The sequence below is a fragment of the Brassica napus genome, chromosome A7 (genome assembly GCF_020379485.1).
Source record: "Brassica napus cultivar Da-Ae chromosome A7, Da-Ae, whole genome shotgun sequence".
Lineage (NCBI taxonomy): Eukaryota > Viridiplantae > Streptophyta > Magnoliopsida > Brassicales > Brassicaceae > Brassica > Brassica napus.
The window spans coordinates 12,168,082-12,188,170 of record NC_063440.1 but is presented as its reverse complement, the minus strand read 5'-3'; the positions used below and the strand labels follow the sequence as shown (position 1 = coordinate 12,188,170).

The window sequence follows — 20,089 nt, the reverse complement described above, 5'->3', positions numbered from 1 at the left end:
CAACAAACCATTTTCATATAAGATACACGCTAGTCACATAAGTGTATCTATTAATTTGTAACGTTGAAGATGATGGATGAATGGGCTTTGGAAATATTTAACGTCTTCTTTTTTCGTTCTTCTTATGAGAAGAAGATAATCGTTCTTTCTCCAATTTTCTGAAAATGCTGCCATCGAAGGCGCCCTTTACTGCCTCTCTCGTCAATAAACCATCTTCATCTTTGCATAATTCATATAATAATTTCCATTCTCCGTATGCTGCAATCCTGTGTATTTAAAATATATATTTTCAAAAGCTCTTAAATCATGTTTTAAGTTTCTCTAGATCACTAAAATATATCAGAAACAAAAATGTCATGGGGGTAGTGAGTCTAATTCACACTCAAAAATATACATCATGAATGTAAGATTACCATAAGAATATACATTTCTCTCATTTACGCTCTTTCAGTTCTTGATGTGGGATATGTTGATAGATGCATACGAATGGTATATAATTTGTTAATAAAATATATAATTCCGTAAAATAAAATAAAAACAACAAACCATCCTCCAAAGTCTCCAGGGTCTCTGTTAGACTTAAGCAATTGAAGAAGTTCCTTGTAAGTGAGAGCATTTCGATGTGAGCGAGCATGCTTCTTGAATATCTCCTCGAATTTCGATTCCACAAATCTGCAAAACTCACAAGGAAGTGATATACTCATTTGCAGCAAAGTTGTATGTTTTCCAATCAAGTTTAATAACTACGTGCGCACGAAATCATCTATGGTTTGTGATAATTAAGGAGGAAATGAACCAAACCTTCCGTTCTTGTCGTATGCTTCAGTGACACTACCATGGATGCAAAAGTGACTATTCTTCACTTCTATTGGAAACAACAGCGAGAATCCCTTCCCCTATTTAAAATTCACATTAATGGCTTCAATACTAGATATACCCGAATAGTTTAACACATATTGTTTGCATAATCGAACCTCAAAACTAATCAAAAACAATTTACAAAACAACATCTAACGCATTATGTCGATATATTTTTTTGAGTCAGTGCCTAAAGTTACAGTAAATTTATATTCAGTGACTATATATAAGATTTTAGGGACCAGAAATATTTAATAAATTTTCTTTTAACAATCAAAGAACTTATGTCAAATTACTTATTAAAATTTTAGGGTCAAAGCCAATGTGTTTATAGTATTCTTGAAAGCCTTTCAAAACCAAGAGTAAAGAAAAAGAAAGAGAAATGCTATTACCGGGCGAGTTTTCTTGCTAAGTCCCATGTTGATAAAGAGACCAGCAATAGCTGACGGGAGACGCCCTAGCCCTAACGCTCTAAATCCTTTTACATCAAACCAATCAAATTATGATTTTAAAATAAACATTGACTAAGGTAAGCTTACACATGGAGATCTCATTCATCTTTAAACATGTGATTACTTGGTATATTTTATTAACTTATACCGTGGTAGGTTTCCCAAGGATAAATGACGCCGTCTCCGTTCCTGTCGAAGAAAGCTACATGTTTCTCCAATGCAGTATATCCTTCCTCACCAGATTCTCCTTCTACATATCATAACCCCAAAAATATATTAATTCTATCTACTGCTCTCTCTTTTGAATTACTAACTAAAGAAAACAAAAAACTCTCAACATGGGAAATAGGATGGAAGTAACCTTTATTGTTTGAAGAGGCAGCGGAAGGAGCCATGGCCTAATGAGAAAATCGGACAAGTTAGTAAGGAAAGAAGAAAGAAGATCTTCTTAGTTTTTATTTATAACAAAGATTTGATCAGGATATGTTTTAGTTTAGTGTGTATCTTTGTACAAATGTGTCCTCTACATGTATTGATATGCGTAAACGCGACTCTCATTGAAGCATAAGGATGAGAGACAGTGTTAGACTCCCTTATACAACATTTCTTTTTCATTTTAAATTTACTATCGGCCCTTTCTTCACATACACGGTACTATAAAATATGAATTCTGCTTGCTCATCACTCCGAATATAATTGTTTTCTTATTTATTTGTTCTTAATTACAATATAAACTAAGTAGGAGAATGTCCATTGTTTTCATTACTACAGGATTTAGGATACTGTGCAGTACACCAGTTCACTGAACAAAACTCATCAACGAATTTACGAACTAAAAAGAGAAAGCAGAGGTATAAAATTTATTAAGATCAGAATCACCTGTTTTTGGTGGATATATATAATCTGAAACAAGAGTATAGCATTAAGTTGTAGGGAAAAGCTTCAACTGATGTTTATATACACTAATGTCCCTTATAATAATACAAATTGCTGGCTGCCTCCCAGCCTCTCTCTTCACATGACACAACATTTAGCTGGTCCCTTTGGATCTGCCCTAGCTTCCTCCGTACCTGGACACACATGACTTTGATTAGAGGAGGTCCTATGACTTATCATAAGCAAACACACTCGAGTCAAAGATGGTATAGAAATTACCTTCATGGGGTTGAGCTAACTTGCGGTTATGGGAAGTCATCATTTCTTTTTTGAGCTTAACCAGAATGTCCTCCATTGTGTATTCTCGCCGCCAGTTAGTGAGCATAGGGAAGAGACTCGGTTCAACCTGTGATCACACAATAAGCTGATATACATATATAACACAGCAATATTCACTCACAAATGAAGAGCTTACGACTCCAGTTTCGGGGTTAACGCAGGCCATGTTGATCCGTGTCTGGAATCTCACAGTAGGTGGACGCTCTGGGTATTCCTTTCCACAGAAGAGCTTCAGCTGGAAGATTTTCCCTTCGTATGCAGTCTGATATTCAGTCCATCACCAAAAAAAAAAAACCAAAAGCAGAAACCAAACAAGTTCAATTTTTTTTTTGCAGTCTACTCTATAATCAATAGTGGTCAAGAAATGTAGCTACAGAGCATTTGAAATAACAAGAACAACTAGTTACTCTAGGGAACAGAGAGAGATATTACCCAAAAACGCAGAGACAAAAAAAAGTATAAGAAGACTCTTAAGCATCCAAATTAGGATCAAACATGAACTTTATTTTGTTCTCTACGAAAAGTAATCAAATGTGCAATCTTAAACCATCAAACACAGTGAATCTAAACAAATTGAGAGACACAGAAGAAGGATTACATTGTGAGGGCCAAGAATGGTGCCGGTCCAAGATTGCATATAGATATCATCAGCGTCGTCCATACCATAGCTGACGGTACCATCTCCGATACCTTTCTCACCTCTTTCCAGCTCTTCCAACAGTCTAAAGCTCCTTGGCACTACACAACAACCAACCAAGACAAAACAAAAAAAATAATCATTACTTTACCCAAACTCTTGAAAGCAAATCATAACCTAGATCAAGATTCTTAAACCGGAGAAAGTGGATCCGGTCACATTATGTTTGTTAACCGCGTCAAAACATCTAAACCCCTAGATCCGAAAATCAATCGATAATGAAATGTACAAATTGATCGGACTTACCAACGACCTTAGCTTCCTCCGAACTCATCGCCGGATCAGGTAAAGATGATTTTCAGCAGAAGCGAAGGAAAAAAAATCAGAAAGAGAGACTGTTGAAGTACTGTTAAGGATGTGTCGAAGAGACAAGATTGGAAGTAGAAGCGATACGGACAAATTATAATTTGGTTAGGACTTTATGATACAACGTGTTTCACGTACGTCTGCAATTAAAAATAATTATTTATTTTGCCCCAAAAGAAGAAGAATCAATAAATAGCACCCAATATGAATTATGTAAACTGAGGGAATTAAAATATCACAAACTACTTCTTCTCAACCCTTACTATCCATGTAACTAATTTTCGCATGTCATTTTCTAAGATCTAGGTTTGGTGATTGAAGGAAACACCAGTAATGTTAAAACGTCACATCACAGTATGATTCTTTGTTAGGGATGCATAAGTCTAATGCTATTGCTAGTGTTTATCCACAGTCCACACTATACATAAAGCAAACATTTACAGTGTAGATAATAGACAGAGAGCGAGAGAGTTGTTATATTCTTCACTAACAGTCTAACTAATAGTCTTATAGCATCTTTGACAACAAAAAACAAAAAAAGAGAGTCTAATAGCATGAAAAGCTAATGTTAAAATCACTTTAAACATAAATTCTCAAAAAAAAAAAATATGCAAACTGTTTTATGGGATATATATTTCAGAACTTATATCCTCTCTTTTCAATAAAATCATGAACACTGTTGTTACACTACAAAAAAAGCTATGGAAATACTTTTGATATACAACAATTATTTCTGTTAATTTCCTTTTACCCAATGTCCGCGTCGTATCATTGGGCCTTAAACTCCAGTAGGCCCAACCTACTGAACACCATAAAAAGCCCATTAACATAAAACCTTTATCTACTACTCTCCCAAAAAAACCCTAGCTCTTTCAGCTCCCTTTATATAAAAACCAATCTCTTCACAGAAAAAAATCCCAAGCATAGATCTGAAGAAATGGCGACGGCGTTGAAGAAGAACAGGAAGAAGAGAGGCCACGTCAGCGCCGGTCACGGGCGTATCGGGAAGCACCGCAAGCATCCCGGAGGTCGCGGTAACGCGGGAGGTATGCACCACCACCGTATCCTCTTCGACAAGTACCATCCCGGTTACTTCGGGAAGGTGGGGATGAGGTACTTCCACAAGCTCCGCAACAAGTTCTACTGCCCCATCGTCAACCTCGACAAGCTCTGGTCGCTCGTCCCCGAGGACGTCAAGGCCAAGGCGGGGAAAGATAAGGTGCCGATGATCGATGTGACGCAGCACGGGTTCTTTAAGGTTCTGGGGAAAGGGCATTTGCCTGAGGGCAAGCCGTTTGTGGTGAAGGCGAAGCTTATTTCGAAGACTGCTGAGAAGAAGATTAAGGAGGCTGGTGGTGCCGTTGTGCTTACTGCTTAAGGTTTCGTTTTTGTGTTTTTGAATTTGTTATGCTTTTTGGATATTTTGGAATGAGACATCTTTTAATTAATATTAATGGATTATATAATCGTTGTTTTGAGTTTAAATGTGGTGTTGGTATTGTTAGGGACTGTGTTATGAACGCTATGTCCTTTACTTTGATCTCATTTGCATGTTAGTCTTGTTCCTAGCCTGCCTGTACTCTTGCTCTAATATGATTGGTTTAAGAGTCTCTTTGCTTGTTCTTGTTCCTTGCTAGTCTTCTCTTCATTCCTGATTCATTTGAGATTCCATGTTAGTCTCATTGCTCTCCCTAGTCTTATACACTCTTGTCGCCACTTCAAGATTCCATGTTAGTCTCATTTCTTGAAGTATCGAATCTATGTTTTAGTTTGCTCTTCAATTAGATAATGTGTATCATAATGCGTAAACCTCAAGCTCATATATTTCGTAATGTAGTATAACAAAGTTTCCCTTGTGAAGATGAGAACCTCTGTTTTTGCTAAGAATGAATTTGTGTAGACTGTTTCATCTACATTTTCAATTATGAATCAACAATATTGACTATAGTTCATTGACCATTTTCTTTTGATTGTTCTATCGATTTGAATAGTATTATCTTCCTCGCATTTGAGCTCCTCGATCTGAACACATTCATGACAATCGTTTAGCCTCAAATCCTGAGACCACCGAGGAACCAGAAATACTTCTCACCTCTCTTTTTCTCTCTCTTCCAGTTGTACTTATAGATAATCAAGAGCAGAACAGCTGTGATTATTAGTTCTATATCACATAACATAACCCAATGGCCTAACTGGATCCGGCCTAACTTGAGAAAATGTTTCCAATTTGAATATGGAAGCAAGAGACGTAGAGAGTTTAGAAAGACAAGTGTACTACATCGATTCATCTTCATAACAAGAAGAAGATAGAAGTAATCACATTCTGGAGTAACCAAAGTTATTATCATACTGAGTCATGAACGCGTCGTTGAACTTTTTGAAACTATCCATGATCTCAGGCATCTCTTCTTCCGCAGGCAAGATTGTTGTCCTCAGATGGAACACACTGTCAACAAACGAACGAGTTACTAAATAACAAGAGATCATCAAATGAGCAATAACGCTAAACCAGTTCTTTAGTTGTTGTTTGTACCCTTCTTTCTGTCCAAATCCAGAGCCAGGCACTGTTGAGATTCCTGTGGCTTCTAAGAGCTTGAGACAGTAGAAAACGTCAGGCACTTTTCCTGCTTGCTTCGCAGCTTGGAGAGCTCCCGGTGGCAACCGTATTTGAGGAAACGAATACATTGCACCTAACATATATACATACACACACACAAGAATCAACGAGAAGTAATGTCCTAATGTTTATGCTTCGTTTTGTTTTCCCTTTACCTTCTGTGAAGTTACAGACAACGTTTTTGCAGCTGTTGAATCCATCAGTCATGATCTTTGCTCTTCTTCTCAAAGATTCAAGAATCCCCTTGCTAGAAAAAATGTACAAAATGGGATTATAAATGATTCAATCATGTGTGCTTCATGTATAATACCTTTCACGGGTGAACTGGTCATATGAAATGTCTCCAGGCTTTGGAGGATTAACCATCAAACCCATCTGCACCATTTCATATCACTCTCAGTCTCACAACATACCTATGATTTGAAAATCAACATTACAATAAGACTTTTAACTTACAAAGATCTGCGCAGAGACATTAGGACTCAGGGCTATTGATGCAACCTTGTATATCTCTTCAACAACCTGCATAATACTATGATTATGTTATGTGACAAACATAACATAAGTAGCTTAAAGCAGAGAGATAAAGACAAAACCCTGGGAGGGAAGTTGGTCATCTCAAAGTATCCACCTCGCTGACCACATTCACCCCAATACCCTTTAGAGACAGTGTGGAAAGATACAAGCTGGACTTCCTTGCTGAACGGCGAACCCATATCCATCAAAACCTTTTTATGTGTTTTGTAAGAATGTTCATGTTAAAACACTGACTACAAATCATACACAAGTTTCAGTAGCATGCAAGCAAAAACTGACCTTTTTGGAGCTGATAAAAGGACGCTCATCCTGGTATATGTTCTGCTGATAAACCTCATCTCCCAGAAGTACCAACTTCTCGTTATAACAGAACCGCAATATCTCTCTTAAGTTAGCTTCACTTAGACACTGGCCAGTTGGGTTCCCGGGGTTAATGATCACCATTGCCCTTACCTATATCCCTCAGTTAAGACATATCAGTAAGAACAAAGACATATAACTGCATAGATAATTACAAGAATAAGATGGAAACAAAGAAAGCTTACTGATATTCCTTGAGAACGAGCCTGAGCAACGGATTGCTTAAGGTTGTTAACATCAAGCCCCCAGTTTTCAGACTCATCAAGATAGTAAGGAACAAGAGAACCACCTAAGAGTGATATGGTCGCTGAGTAGAGTGGATACTGTGGAACCGGAACTAGAATCTGCAAAACAGAAATGTCAGGAGTATTCATTGCAGATACTAGGACCTCTTGGGACAGAGCTTACCCCGTCTCCTGCACCGCGTATAACACAGTTCAAGATTTGCATCACACCTTTGCTAGCTCCATCAGTGAGAAATATGAGTTCTGGATCACTGTGATATGACAAATAAGAAGCACAAGGCCTGAGCTGGCTTTGCTTTTTAAACTAATATCTCATTACAGAAGTGAAAGCAATCGATCACCTGGGATAGCCATCACGCCGTTCGATGAACTCAGCAACCTCTTTCCTAACTCCCGGAAGGCCTCTTGAGTCACTATAAGCACCTGATAACACACACAGAAAACAGGAAACAACTTAATGGTTTTTTCACACTAAACCAATAAGCAGCTGAGTTATGCGTTAGCCAAACATGATACCTAGACCGCCTGAAGTCAAGGAAAGATAGTGCTTAGCTCTTGCAATAGCATCAGCTGGAAATAACATTCCAACATTAGGGTTATCTAGTAGAAACGGAGCTTGACACAGGGCAACCACCTGCAGCAATTGGTTGTTGTTTTTAATTATCTAGACTCAGCGTAGATTTTATGTGTGATGGTCTGAGAATATATATACCTGACGAGGAAATGTCAGCGGCTTCTGTCCTAAAGCATGAGGGTTCCCAACGTTTGTGAAAATAATCTGTTATGTGACATATTCAACAGAAACAAGTTAACAATAACAAAAAAACGATAACCTATGGACATATCATAACGTCCTAAACCAGTCACAGCTTTATCAACTTATCATAAGGTTTTATAGTTGAAGTTGGATATATAGGACACAGACACACACATGATAGCAATCTTTTTAAGAGTAAAGACAGAAGATGATCAGCCAAAAGGGTATTATTACCTTTTTGCCTTCTTTCTGAAGCTCAGAAGCTCGGAGATAGAGCTCACCTCTTACGGCATACTGACACTTCTTCACGTTTTCATTCAAAGAATCATACTCTAAAGCCATTTATCTTAAATGCTCTCTGGAGAGTTAGTCACGTTCGAGAGCCAAAGCAAGGAAGAGTGGGGATAGCTATTGTATCCAAACTCTAAAAATGTGTGCGACTTTAGATTAAAAAAGGACTTAAAATATTGTGTTGTGTAGCAGATTACAATTGTGTGTTTGACATAAACTTGGACCATTCGTCGATCTAATGAAGCAGCAGAGCCACTGAAATGGACGAACAAGATTTTTCAGACAAAAGTCTTTTCAGACAAAAGTCTATTGACCATTTATCTATACGACGACCCTTCTCGGAGAAAAAAATATAAATATAGAGACAGATAAAGTAGAAGAGAATGTGGCGGAGATTCCAGGTGGAAGATTGCACATATTTATCATGTGTCGACTTGTAAACTACTTTTAGGTCAAGACCAATAGGAGAGCAACGTCTCCTCCATTATTGTTTCATCCTCTTTCTTTTACACGCAGGTTTGTGTGTTTCCACTGTTTCATCTTCTTGACTCCTCAGTACACTCTAGGGTGGCAGGGAGCTAAAATCCAAATTTTTGGAATTATTCTACTCGATCTGTTTCTTTTGGATTATAAATTTTCCTATCCGATTTTATCTGAAATTATTCAGATATTAGCTAGGTGTCAGGATAATCTACATTTTTGATTGAGTATCTGATTTAATCTATACAAATAAAATTTTAATTTAAAAATAGAACAAAATATTAATATCTTACTAGAAATAAAATTTGTTTATTTTAAAACACTAATAACTAAATAGTTAATTTAATTGAAAATTATAAAACTTACATAAAAATAAAATAATTATATAATTTATATATTTTTAATACATGTATATATTTGCATATAAAGGATAGGAGTGGATATATATTTCCTAAAATATAAGTATTTGTAATTTATCTTTTATATATACATATATATATATATATATTGCATATTAATATTTGTTTTTAGTGTTGTCAAACGGGTTGTTCCGTCCCGTCCCGGCCCGGACCGCTGCGGGTTTTCTCTTGTGCGGGTTACGGCGGGTCAAGCCCGCGCGGGATGCGGTCTCCAATAGCTCGGCCCAAGCCCGCCCCGCCGAAATGCACAGGCCTTTACAGGTCGTCCCGCGGGCTGCAAACCATCAGGTGCACCAATGGACTTCTAAACGCTGTGTGCTGTTCCATAACACTTACTGACGCTGCATGCTGCTCCAGGAGACCAGGACACTTCATCTTCGTGTTAAAGATGTACAATTCAGGCTTTTATACTACATATCTAAATTCATTTTGTCCTTGTAGTCAAAATTTCAATTCATATAAGTTCTTGAAGTCACTGATGATAACCAAGCTCGAGTTATTGATGATAACCAAATCTTATAGTGCATGTAGAAGATGAGATTTTAGTCTTAACAAATTTTAAATAAAGAAAAACACCAAATCAAAGCAGTCAAAACAAAACCAAGCAAGTAAAACAAGATGTAGCAGATTGTAAAAAATAAAAACACCAAATCAAAATAACAATTCAAGCTTCCTCATCTTCATCTTCCCCATTGACAATGGACTGAAATGATGGCACTTTCTCTTCTTCACCATCACCATCGATTTCTTCATCTGTAAATATCAGAAATTTCATTTACTTAGGACTAAGGGATAATGATACTCTACTAGAAATAATAATGTGAATTAATTACCATGTGCATAAGATTCGTATCCCTTGATCCAATTTCTAGTGCATATCAAAGCTTGCACATTTTTTGGGAGAAGACGGCTCCTGTATTTGTTAAGAACTCTAGATCCAATGCTAAAAGAGGACTCTGAAGCCACTGTTGTGATTGGAATACTTAGCAGGTCACATGCCATTGCAGGCAAATCCCCATACCGATGGGCATTATCCTTCCACCAATCGAGGATGTCCAAGCTCTGAAAATTAGTAATGTCCAGAGGTGGTTCATCAAGATAAGCTTCTAGAGGTGTTTTTCCAGTCGCAACCCCACTGACTTTGCGAAATGCAAAGAAATCCTAAGAAGGTTATTTAGAAAAAAATTAGAAATGAAAAGAGAGATGAACAAAAGGTTTAAAAATTAATAAACACTCACACCGTAGTTCTCAAACAGTCCCATTGTCCCTGCTCCAGAAGCTTTTTGTGAAACAGTCTCTCGTGGCTCTGTAGACGGTGAGCTATTCTTGGATTTTTTGTCATACGACTCAAACAAAATACTAAGCTTCTCACGCAAGTTCTTTAGCTTTGCATCACGTGTACTCATGTCAAGCTTTTCCAAACAGCATTCGACAATGGAAAGCTTAAACCTTGGATCGAAGACTGCTGCCATTGCAAAAAGACCACTGACTTCATCCCAATATTTATCGAACTTCTCTTTCATCGGTGGCACCATGTATCTCACAATCTTATCTTCGCTTCCCTCATTGATCCGAAGCCAATTATGGATCTGGAAAACCTGATAGAAATACACGTTTGAAGTAGGATAGTTCGAACCAGACATCAAGGTCGTGATTACAGCAAACGGACCCAAGAAATTGCAGATATTCTCAGCTCTTGTCCATTCCTCAGCAGTGGGAGCCATTTTATAACCCTTCTTATCAAATGTCTCCAACTTGGCAAAGGCTCGACGGTACCTGATGGCTCTTTCAAGCATAAAGAAAGTGGAGTTCCATCTTGTCGGAACATCGAGGAGTAGACCCCCAGTTTCTACTACACCCGCAGCCTCAACGCATTTCTGGAACAAGTTTTCACGTGTTTCCGATGACAGTACATACTTAACACTCTCTCTTACTTTGTGCAAAGAGTCTCCAATTACCTTCAACCCATCTTGTACTATGAGGTTAAGAATGTGCGCTGCACATCTCACATGGAAAAACTCTCCTCCACACAGCAAAGCATCATCCAAATTCAGCTGTGACTTCACAATATCTTGCATCGAGTCATTACTGGTGGCATTGTCTAACGTCACCGAGAACACCTTCTTATGAACTCCCCACTCTTCTAGTGAATCAAGGAGCTGAATAGCAACATTCATACCAGTATGTGGTGGTGGTAGAGCACAAAACGTTAGGATCTTGCTATTCAACTTCCAATTCCGATCAATGTAATGTGCTGTCACACACATATATCCTTCCCGTTTCACTGATGTCCACAAATCCGAGGTGAAGGAGACTCGTCCAGGAAGACTAGCCAATTCTCTCTTCAGCGTGTCTCTCTCACTTTCATATAAGCGATACACATCAGCTCTCGCTGTGTTTCGACATATGGTTTGGACATCAGCATTCAAATACTTCCATGTGTCTCTCACCTTTTCATACTCCACGTAGGAGTACGGTAGATCATGCTGGACTATTGTCTTAGCTACCAGTTGCCTGAACACAACATGATCATACTTGCGAGACACAACTCTTCCATCGATATTGAGTTGCTGCTGCCTTTCTCCATTCCTTGGATACATTTTACATCTCATACGATGCCTTCTCAACCCACTGGTTCCATGCGAGTGGGACTGCCATGCATATTCCCTCTTGCAATGATTGCAAGCAGCTTTCTGCTTTCCATTGGGTTTTTGGACCACCGTAAAATCTTTCCACACATCTGATTGTTGCCTCTCTTCCCTTTCCTCTTCCCCGAGCTCAAGCTCATCAAGCCCTTCTTCATCCAGTTCATCCTCAAGCTCCGGTATCTCCTCTTCCATCTTCTTCTTCTTCTTCTTCTGAGACTGACTACCGGAGCCCTTAGACACGCCCTTGGTTCTTCTCCCTCCACGGATAACCGACTTCACAGGAACAAACTTCTTCTGACTACACGCCTGCTTGGATGAGCCACTACCAATTTCTAGTGTGGATTGGACCATGGGTTTCTGCGAAGCAGTTCCAAAAGTGGTTGGTCTCCGAGGCTTTGTTGTTTGAGATGTTGGAGTGATCTCAACATCAGAGTCCTCTTCCGAATCAACCAAACTGATGAGCTTTCTTTTGCTGCTTTGCTTCTCTCTTGCGATAACTTCTTCATCACGGGGTTGACTACCGATCTCAGCAGCTGCACCAAGTCTAGCAATGAGTTGTTGAGTCTCAAAATCCAACGTAGCCGGTGGCGTGTAGTTAGTATCATACGTCAACTGATCGTCTGATTCGCCTCTTGATCCCATATCGTCTCTCAGGCTCTCAGCTCTCACGGTTTTTTTTTCTGATAATTCTAAGTTTCTAAGTTACGGCTTTGTGACCTAAGGAAAGATACGTGGGTTAGTGGTCTTAGGGTTTTTTTATTTTTTTTTAAAACCACAAATATTGCAATTAAATTTTATAATTTGAGTATGAAACTTTAAAATTGCTTGAGGACAAGCAGCTTAAACATTCCTATCAATTCTTCCTATTTCTAAGCAAGACAACGAGTTCTCCAATCAACTTAGCGAGCTCTAACTTCTAATCTACATCAGCTTCTTTTCACAATATCCTATTGCTAAGTGACTAACCTGAGGTCCTGAAGATAGTTTCACGGAATGAAAGGCTGGTCCATGACCTGAGGTCCTGCCTCCTCCTTGTTCACCAATACTCCAACAGGTCGACAAAGAAAACAATCAAAACCAAAAGAGAGATCAGAGACAACTAAACATCAGAGACATGATTACATAACTTATGAACACGAGTCCTGTCTTAACTTTGCAGTGAATTTTGTGGCGTAACTTATGAACAATCACCCTTCAGTCCTTAGAGTGATTTTTCATTAGTTACGCCGCCAAAATACACTGAACTAGTCAAGACAAGTAATCAAAACAAGTAACTAAGCTACCAGATACACATAGAGAGTCTTGTCTTAACTTCGCAGCGGATTCTGCAGCGTAGCCAATGAACAATCACCCTTCATTCCTTTGAATGATTTTTCATCAGCTACGCAGCAAAAATCCGCTGAACTAGTCAAAACAAGTAATCTCTTCTATGACAACACTACTTATCAGTTAACAAAGGAAGAAGGGAAGTGAATCATACCCTCAGAAGTCGCATTGTAACTCGAACGGTCGCTTTGTAACTCTAACTCGAACCGGTAGTGAATCGAAGCAACCAACCAAAAAAAAAAACATATCAGAGACTTGATGTTGATGTAAGTTTAAGATTTAAGAACATGAGTACAAACTAAAGACTTACCATGCTTTACCGTCATAACCAGCGTCATCCTTGTTGACCTACAAAAATAAAAAAGATATCAGAAACTGAATCACTAAACTTCAAGCGAACCAGGACAGACAATTGAAACAACATGCAACAAGCAACCATATAATTTCAAGTTGTCTTAACTTCAGTGCGGATCTTGCCCTGTAGCCAACGAACAATCAGTCTTCACTCTTTTGAATGATTTTTCATAAGCTACACGGCGAAGATCCGCAGAAGTCAGAACTATATAGTTGCAAGTAACAAACCGAATTTCTATTTCAAACAAGTAACAAAGCGAATCTCTATTTCAAACAAGTAAACAAAGCGGATCTCTATTTCAAACAACAACTATGAGCTTCGATTTTTTTCTTGAGGAAGGAGGAGTCTTAGAGAGTCTTACATATATTCGGATCTTGCATGCATCTTATGGAACTCGAACCGGTAGTGAATCGAAGCAGAGTGCCCACTTTACGTCTTCACCCACCTGAAAACGAGTAAAACTGTTAGAACTCCAAAAAAGAAAAAATATACAGTAACTACATAGATCTTTCTTTACCTGTGACATGCATGCGGTCGCCATCGCTGAAGAAACCATCGCCGGTCTACGGTGGAAAAGGAGTTCGCGGAGAGTTCAAGTCAAGAACTTATCTCCCGAGACAGGAGTTTGATCTGTGAAGTTTAGAAGCCGAGGTACGAGTACCGGAGCTTATCGCCGTCGCCGGAGCTCCATTTCTGACGGTGGCGACTCGTCTTCCTCTCTCTCAATCAGTCACTCTCTCTCTCTCTTATGTTCTAAAGGTGGCTTAGGAAATGAAAAGAGAAGATGTTGCGGGACTTTAGGGTTACCGCGGTTTCGATTGGGCCATCCCGCATAAAGTCCATACCGCACAGTCCCTTTCCCGCGAGGCCCGCATCATTGCGGGATATCAAAACATGGGCCCAAACCCGCCCCGCCCCAAGCCTTAACGGGCCTGTCCCGCGGTCCAGGTTCTCGGTTGACATCACTATTTGTTTTGTTTCACATAATAGCAGATATCTAGATTTTTGGACTAAATCGAAGCAGATAACAGATCAAATTTAAATTTACGGATATTTAGCCTAACACTAATATTCTCAAATGTGTAAGTTAGCCATGTGTTCGGTTCGTTTGGTTAGTTCGGTTTGGAGAGTTCGTTTTATTAGTTCGGTTCACACATAATGTTATTGAATCGAACCGAATTCGTAACCGAACCTAAATTAAAAACAAAAAAAAAATCGGATCAGTTCGGTTCAGCTAGCTTGGTCAGCGTCAAAATAACAGCCCTAGCTTAAGCTGTCTTCAACAGTTGATTCAGCACTGCAGTTTTGAGAGTTAATATTTTACGCAAGGTATTGATTGATACCCTGGTACAACTTATAATCATTCAGCGGTATGGTACCATCATTTTATATCACACTGCTATATTCTTACTGATGTCATGATGACATATATGTTTTAGTTAGAACCTGATGTCCAAACATTTTCCATCTACATACACACAAAAGATCTTGAGAGACTTACATATAAAGACACATTATGACTTTTCTTTTCTCTTAAAGACACATTGTTTGTTTGGCACACTTTGTGTGGACAGGTGTTTTTTTTATGACATAAATACCCTTGGTTTTGTGTAAGTAGAAGAATGTTCTTTTCAAAAAACCAACAACAAAGCTAACTAAATTTCCGTGTGGTTGCAATAAATGCAACATTTATTATTAAAAAGATTGGTATATAGATTTATGTGAATTGTGTTAATTTGGCCATCGGTTCCGTTTCGAAAAAAAAGATTTAAGGGTGGTTGTGAAGTTCTGAGTTTGAAGTTTTGTTAATTTAGTTTAAGAATTTTAACATTTATCTGATAGATCTTTTTTCTGGTTTCTAACCAAAAAGTATATGAGGAAAATATATTTGTACACTACGAAAAGAAACACCAACGTTTGCAAAATGCAGAAACTATCATCTTACATGAATCTCGTTATTTACCAGAGCATGGAAAACACATATGAGATCTTCACTGTTATCCATATCTCATCTGACCACCTTTTATCTGACCATTTCGCACTTGACTCCAAATCTCATGACCACAACGACCACATCCACACAACTGTCGTCCACACCAATCACACCCACACATCCTTTGTCCACATCACGAGAGCTCGATGTAGCGTCGTCCTCTCCACACCAAAGCTCAGACCTGCTCACCATCGTTGTCCCTACCTCTCGTCCAGCTTCTTCCTCCCTCTCCCAAAACATATGAATCTCGTAAATAACCAAAGCATAGAAGACACATGTGGAATATTCACTGTTATCCATATATCATCTGACCTCCTCTTATCTGACCACTTCGCACTTGATTTCAAGTCTCATGTCCACAATGACCACATCCATACAACTGCCGTCCACACCGATCACATCCACACATCCTCTGTCTGCATCACGAGAGCTCGATGTCGTCGTCCTCTCCACATTGGAGCTAGGACCTGCTCACCATCGTTGTCCCTACCTCTCGTCCAGCTTCTTCCTTCCCCAAGACATATGAATCTCGTAAATAACCAGAGCATGGAAGACACATGTGGAATCTTCACTATTATCCATATCTCATCTGACCACCTCTTATCTGACCACTTCGCACTTGATTCCAAGTCTCATGTCCACAATGACCACATCCACACGACTGTCGTCCACATCCACACATCCTCTGTCTGCATCACGAGAGCTCGATGTCGTCGTCCTTTTCACATTGAAGCTCGGACCTGCTCACCATCGTCTTCCCTACTTCTCCTCCAACTTCTTCCTCCCTCTCCCAAGACACTCTCCACTGAAACTGCAGCCTCGACGACGTAAGTCCTTGTGGTGTCCCTTTTCGATTCTTCTCAGAATCTCGCTTCTCGTACGCGCCACTGAAGCGATGACAGAGGTGGTGCAGAGCTTCATCAGTGTCCATCTCCATCACAGAGATCTGTCATCATCCATATCCATGGCAAAGTTGATATCTTTTATCACGAAAGAACACGACGGTGAACACGACTGTCTCAGAAAGTGACAGAGAAGACGACAGTGTTTTGGTTCAATTGTAATTATCCAAGATGATAGATGAATATGAAAGATTGTTTTTAGGATTAGGTTAAGAGAAATGGGATCTGGAGATTTTGAATTATCGATGGAAAATATATAAAAAAATTAATGCTTTTATAATTTATTATTTATTCAAACACGTTGATATCTAGTTCAAGGGTAAATTAGACAAAGTGATTTGGGAAAGTGTCTTCCAAACTTAAAGTGTCTAAATTGGTAATTGGAAACACAAAATGTGTCCTTCAGTGTAAACTTTTCAAAGATCTTCCTCCTCTGTTTATTCCTTTATTTTTTTACTAGGAAATTCGTCCAAATTGTAGAAAACTTAGAACAAACAAATAGACCCATACAATCAATATGTTTTTTCTTTATCCGAATTGCATTTATCCTTTATAAATTAAAGCTTAACAAGGGTAGAAAGCGCCAAGCAATTATCAGCCATTTTGTACAAAACGCCAGCTGATTTATAAACGACGTTAATCTCCTTACTTCCCTTCATTGCCTCGCTGCAAGTATCGTAGTCAGTTAACGCAGCGCTAAGGTTAATGTTGAGGCTAAAACCATCATTTTCCTTAACGTTCTTAAGTGCCTTGTCCAAATTATCAAACGCGCTATTGAAGTTGGACAAACAAGTCGCGACTCCTCCGTCAAGCACTTGCAGCTCTTTCTTGGCGATATCTCTGGCATGCCTCGTCCGCTTCATTAGCTCTCTTATTGCCACATCCGTGGCTGCGTTCACATTCGTTTGACCATTAATGGTGCCTCTGCATAATGCCGGAAAATCTGTCACCATGCAGGGTTCACTGAGAGAAGGCATCAACGCTGCCGCGCTTTGGCATGAGGCGGCGAGGAGGAGGAAGATCGTCCCGACGGTAATATTGAGATTTATTGGCATCGTGTGTAAAATATATATATCGTGTGTTATATGCGTTAGTGTGTTTGTGATTGAACACCAGATGATAGATTAGTTTTCAAGAAAGAGATGAGTTTATTTATACGCATGCAAAATGTTTTGTTATATTTAGTAAGTTTTCTAAGAAATGATTTGAGTGAACTGCCACCGGAAGATATCTATTTTGGTATGCTTGTTAGTTAGGTAAGATAATGGTTATTGTTTTGTTCTTCTATTTAGGGAGGAAATATAAAGATTTGTTTTAACACAGATATTTTCTGTGAAACTGAGTTGAGTTTCAGTTACATGTACAGGATTATCAGCCTATATATATATACTTAACTAGTAAAAGTACTTAACTTTGTTATAATCTTAAACATAATCGACAAAAAAAGTTGATAACAAATTAAGATAAAAAAATGTATTCGTCAAAGTTTGTTAATATCCCATCCCATTTACACATAAGCTTAAACACACCAGTTGGATTATCGCGTACATATACTCTGTCGTCTTCCGCTTGCCAGAAACATACGTCAGGCTTTCTACTCCCACATACATCATTTATAAATCTCTCATTTCCAAAAATGCATTAAATTTCACATGATGCACATTATTAGGTCCCTAATGAGTAAACATAATATAATTATAGTTTAAACATATAAGCTCGATTAGTTAGTTGTAAATGATGAAAATGTCTATAACAAATTACCTTCCATAACCAATGTTGAGTTGGCCTAATAATAAACGGGATGCGGTTGTAACTACCGTTATCCGGATTCAATTCACGCTGGGAGATACTATTTACAATATTTGGGTTTCCGGCAAAGATAATCTGAATTTAAAAAACAAAAATAAAGTCAGAAGGACAATCTAAATATTTCTAAACGACAGCATTTTGATAATTACGGGCTTTACAACTTAGTATTGGGCCTAAAGCCCAAGAATAGTGCAAACCCATGGGCTCGTAACCCTAGTACCCTTGGTATAAAACCTCTTGCTAAGCTCAACAGCGTCGTTCTCAGACGAAAAATGCAGATCTTTGTGAAAACCCTAACGGGGAAGACGATAACCCTAGAGGTCGAATCATCCGACACGATCGACAATGTGAAGGCCAAGATTCAGGACAAGGAAGGTATCCCTCCGGACCAGCAGCGTCTGATCTTCGCCGGGAAGCAGCTGGAAGACGGGAGGACGCTCGCGGACTACAACATCCAGAAGGAGTCGACGCTTCACTTGGTGCTCCGCCTGAGAGGAGGAGCGAAGAAGAGGAAGAAGAAGACGTACACGAAGCCCAAGAAGATCAAACACAAGCACAAGAAAGTGAAGCTCGCGGTTCTGCAGTTTTACAAGGTCGATGGTTCAGGCAAGGTTCAGAGGCTCAGGAAAGAGTGTCCTTCGGTTAGTTGTGGTCCGGGAACGTTCATGGCGAGTCATTTCGATAGGCATTACTGTGGCAAGTGTGGAACCACTTATGTCTTCAAGAAGCCTGATGAAGAGTGATTAGATGTTCTGTTTTTTTTGCCTGTCTTTTTAATTGAATTATCGTATTGGAACTTATAATTGGCATCGGAATCTTGGTTCTGTTCTATTGAGGTTTAAACTTGTGGCAAGGTTTTGTTTTATTCAAATAGTTGCTTGAAGTTGAAGTCATTTATTCTACTGATAGGGTGATTAGAACTATATAGCGTGCTAGTAACTTGGAATATTAGTTACTTGTGAACGTAACAATAGGATGTTTAGCTGAATAAATGTTTTGCCTTTGATCATCTTGTTTGGCTATAATAACTTTATGTTCGCATTTAGACTCCGTTAATATCATATTTCCACCACCAATGTCTTAATATTGCTGTTGCGCTGAATCTGATCATTTGTTGGCTAAGATCGGCTAGAGATTCTTAGATTTTCTTTGACTTGTGGAATTTATTTAAGAGTTTTCTTTTTTTGTAAGCTGTGAAGTAAGCGTTGGATAGAAAATACGATAAAAAGGTGAAAGAGAAGAAGTGATAACATGTTTTTACTCTCGTCCTTAACTTGATGACTTGATAAGAGTACTCTTGTCCTCAAAAAGTTTTCATTTTTCTCTTCTACTCGCGACAAAGTGGAAAAAATTGTTGATTTTTGGCTTGGTTGATAAATCAATAGGGTTGTACAAACTTGTTGTGTGTGTTTGGGCCGATGAAATGGGTCACGTGGGAGTCTGCCCACTAATTGAAATGTGTTTAAATGACTAGAAAATAGAGTATATACTACATGTTATTTACTCCATACGTCAGAGAGCAATAAAGGAGAGGGACAGTGGAAACAACATGAAGAGAGAGAGAGCACTGAAACTTGAGAATGGTTTGAGAGAGTGATAGGAAGACTTTGGGTAAAATGGTCAAGAAAACAGTTAGCAAATTTGTGAGAGAAGGACAAAATCCTAAGATTCCAAGTTACCAAAAGTGATGAGGCTCCTAGAAACACCCGCACTACTCTCATCTCATTGCACTTTCACTCTCAATCTCATTCCAAACCTAAACTCCAAAGACTGTATTGTGTTTGTGAGAGACTTAATAAATCCCATTTAAAGAGACAACTAC

The 20,089-nt window shown here is 38.7% G+C and overlaps 7 protein-coding genes across 7 annotated transcripts; 2 read left to right on the top strand and 5 right to left on the bottom strand.

The window, feature by feature from the left end:
• Positions 1-68: 68 nt before the first annotated feature.
• On the bottom strand, positions 69-1,928 carry LOC106356365 (probable peroxygenase 7). The gene is made up of 6 exons (XM_013796128.3): positions 1,672-1,928; positions 1,459-1,560; positions 1,251-1,336; positions 802-896; positions 547-672; positions 69-266 (listed from the first exon to the last, which is right to left on the bottom strand). The coding sequence occupies exons 1-6, from the start codon at positions 1,703-1,705 to the stop codon at positions 98-100; spliced, it is 612 nt and encodes a 203-aa protein (XP_013651582.2). The 5' UTR covers positions 1,706-1,928; the 3' UTR covers positions 69-97.
• Positions 1,929-2,149: 221 nt separating this feature from the next.
• On the bottom strand, positions 2,150-3,690 carry LOC106356364 (ubiquitin-conjugating enzyme E2 variant 1A). The gene is made up of 5 exons (XM_022688801.2): positions 3,469-3,690; positions 3,124-3,263; positions 2,662-2,787; positions 2,466-2,592; positions 2,150-2,380 (listed from the first exon to the last, which is right to left on the bottom strand). The coding sequence occupies exons 1-5, from the start codon at positions 3,494-3,496 to the stop codon at positions 2,325-2,327; spliced, it is 477 nt and encodes a 158-aa protein (XP_022544522.2). The 5' UTR covers positions 3,497-3,690; the 3' UTR covers positions 2,150-2,324.
• Positions 3,691-4,396: 706 nt separating this feature from the next.
• Positions 4,397-5,013, top strand: LOC106358133 (60S ribosomal protein L27a-2-like). The gene has a single exon (XM_013797884.3). It carries the CDS (start codon positions 4,466-4,468, stop codon positions 4,904-4,906), a length of 441 nt encoding a protein of 146 aa, XP_013653338.1. The 5' UTR covers positions 4,397-4,465; the 3' UTR covers positions 4,907-5,013.
• Positions 5,014-5,664: 651 nt separating this feature from the next.
• LOC106358129 (glutamate--glyoxylate aminotransferase 1-like) lies at positions 5,665-8,657 on the bottom strand. The gene is made up of 13 exons (XM_013797878.3): positions 8,279-8,657; positions 8,000-8,065; positions 7,804-7,921; positions 7,629-7,710; positions 7,451-7,538; positions 7,228-7,386; positions 6,962-7,135; positions 6,742-6,873; positions 6,602-6,667; positions 6,456-6,520; positions 6,301-6,392; positions 6,062-6,218; positions 5,665-5,974 (listed from the first exon to the last, which is right to left on the bottom strand). Exons 1-13 carry the CDS (start codon positions 8,384-8,386, stop codon positions 5,845-5,847), a joined length of 1,437 nt encoding a protein of 478 aa, XP_013653332.2. The 5' UTR covers positions 8,387-8,657; the 3' UTR covers positions 5,665-5,844.
• A 1,241-nt stretch (positions 8,658-9,898) lies between these two features.
• Positions 9,899-12,524, bottom strand: LOC125576137 (zinc finger BED domain-containing protein RICESLEEPER 2-like). Its single transcript, XM_048735514.1, has 3 exons — positions 10,473-12,524; positions 10,068-10,395; positions 9,899-9,987 (listed from the first exon to the last, which is right to left on the bottom strand). The coding sequence occupies exons 1-3, from the start codon at positions 12,522-12,524 to the stop codon at positions 9,899-9,901; spliced, it is 2,469 nt and encodes an 822-aa protein (XP_048591471.1).
• A 4,483-nt stretch (positions 12,525-17,007) lies between these two features.
• On the bottom strand, positions 17,008-18,101 carry BNAA07G10000D (pectinesterase inhibitor 12). Its single transcript, XM_048736746.1, has one exon. The coding sequence runs from the start codon at positions 17,511-17,513 to the stop codon at positions 17,016-17,018; it is 498 nt and encodes a 165-aa protein (XP_048592703.1). The 5' UTR covers positions 17,514-18,101; the 3' UTR covers positions 17,008-17,015.
• Positions 18,102-18,513: 412 nt separating this feature from the next.
• Positions 18,514-19,160, top strand: LOC106358131 (ubiquitin-40S ribosomal protein S27a-1). Its single transcript, XM_013797881.3, has one exon. It carries the CDS (start codon positions 18,540-18,542, stop codon positions 19,008-19,010), a length of 471 nt encoding a protein of 156 aa, XP_013653335.2. The 5' UTR covers positions 18,514-18,539; the 3' UTR covers positions 19,011-19,160.
• Positions 19,161-20,089: the final 929 nt, after the last annotated feature.

What these genes read in the sequence shown, in the direction of transcription:
- LOC125576137 (XM_048735514.1), bottom strand. Translation starts at nt 12,524, where the DNA reads ATGGGATCAAGAGGCGAATCAGACGATCAGTTGACGTATGATACTAAC. An exon ending in GACTGTTTGAGAACTACGGT is followed by an intron (nt 10,396 to 10,472) that starts GTGAGTGTTTAT and finishes TAACCTTCTTAG; the next exon opens with GATTTCTTTGCATTTCGCAA. An exon ending in ATACGAATCTTATGCACATG is followed by an intron (nt 9,988 to 10,067) that starts GTAATTAATTCA and finishes TGATATTTACAG; the next exon opens with ATGAAGAAATCGATGGTGAT.
- BNAA07G10000D (XM_048736746.1), bottom strand. Translation starts at nt 17,513, where the DNA reads ATGCCAATAAATCTCAATATTACCGTCGGGACGATCTTCCTCCTCCTC.
- LOC106358133 (XM_013797884.3), top strand. Translation starts at nt 4,466, where the DNA reads ATGGCGACGGCGTTGAAGAAGAACAGGAAGAAGAGAGGCCACGTCAGC.
- LOC106358131 (XM_013797881.3), top strand. Translation starts at nt 18,540, where the DNA reads ATGCAGATCTTTGTGAAAACCCTAACGGGGAAGACGATAACCCTAGAG.
- LOC106358129 (XM_013797878.3), bottom strand. Translation starts at nt 8,386, where the DNA reads ATGGCTTTAGAGTATGATTCTTTGAATGAAAACGTGAAGAAGTGTCAG. An exon ending in CGCTGACATTTCCTCGTCAG is followed by an intron (nt 7,922 to 7,999) that starts GTATATATATTC and finishes CAATTGCTGCAG; the next exon opens with GTGGTTGCCCTGTGTCAAGC. An exon ending in GACCAGTTCACCCGTGAAAG is followed by an intron (nt 6,393 to 6,455) that starts GTATTATACATG and finishes CATTTTTTCTAG; the next exon opens with CAAGGGGATTCTTGAATCTT.
- LOC106356364 (XM_022688801.2), bottom strand. Translation starts at nt 3,496, where the DNA reads ATGAGTTCGGAGGAAGCTAAGGTCGTTG. An exon ending in GGAGGAAGCTAAGGTCGTTG is followed by an intron (nt 3,264 to 3,468) that starts GTAAGTCCGATC and finishes GTTGTTGTGTAG; the next exon opens with TGCCAAGGAGCTTTAGACTG. An exon ending in TTAACCCCGAAACTGGAGTC is followed by an intron (nt 2,593 to 2,661) that starts GTAAGCTCTTCA and finishes GTGTGATCACAG; the next exon opens with GTTGAACCGAGTCTCTTCCC.
- LOC106356365 (XM_013796128.3), bottom strand. Translation starts at nt 1,705, where the DNA reads ATGGCTCCTTCCGCTGCCTCTTCAAACAATAAAG. An exon ending in TCCTTGGGAAACCTACCACG is followed by an intron (nt 1,337 to 1,458) that starts GTATAAGTTAAT and finishes TTGATGTAAAAG; the next exon opens with GATTTAGAGCGTTAGGGCTA. An exon ending in GCATACGACAAGAACGGAAG is followed by an intron (nt 673 to 801) that starts GTTTGGTTCATT and finishes TGAGTTTTGCAG; the next exon opens with ATTTGTGGAATCGAAATTCG.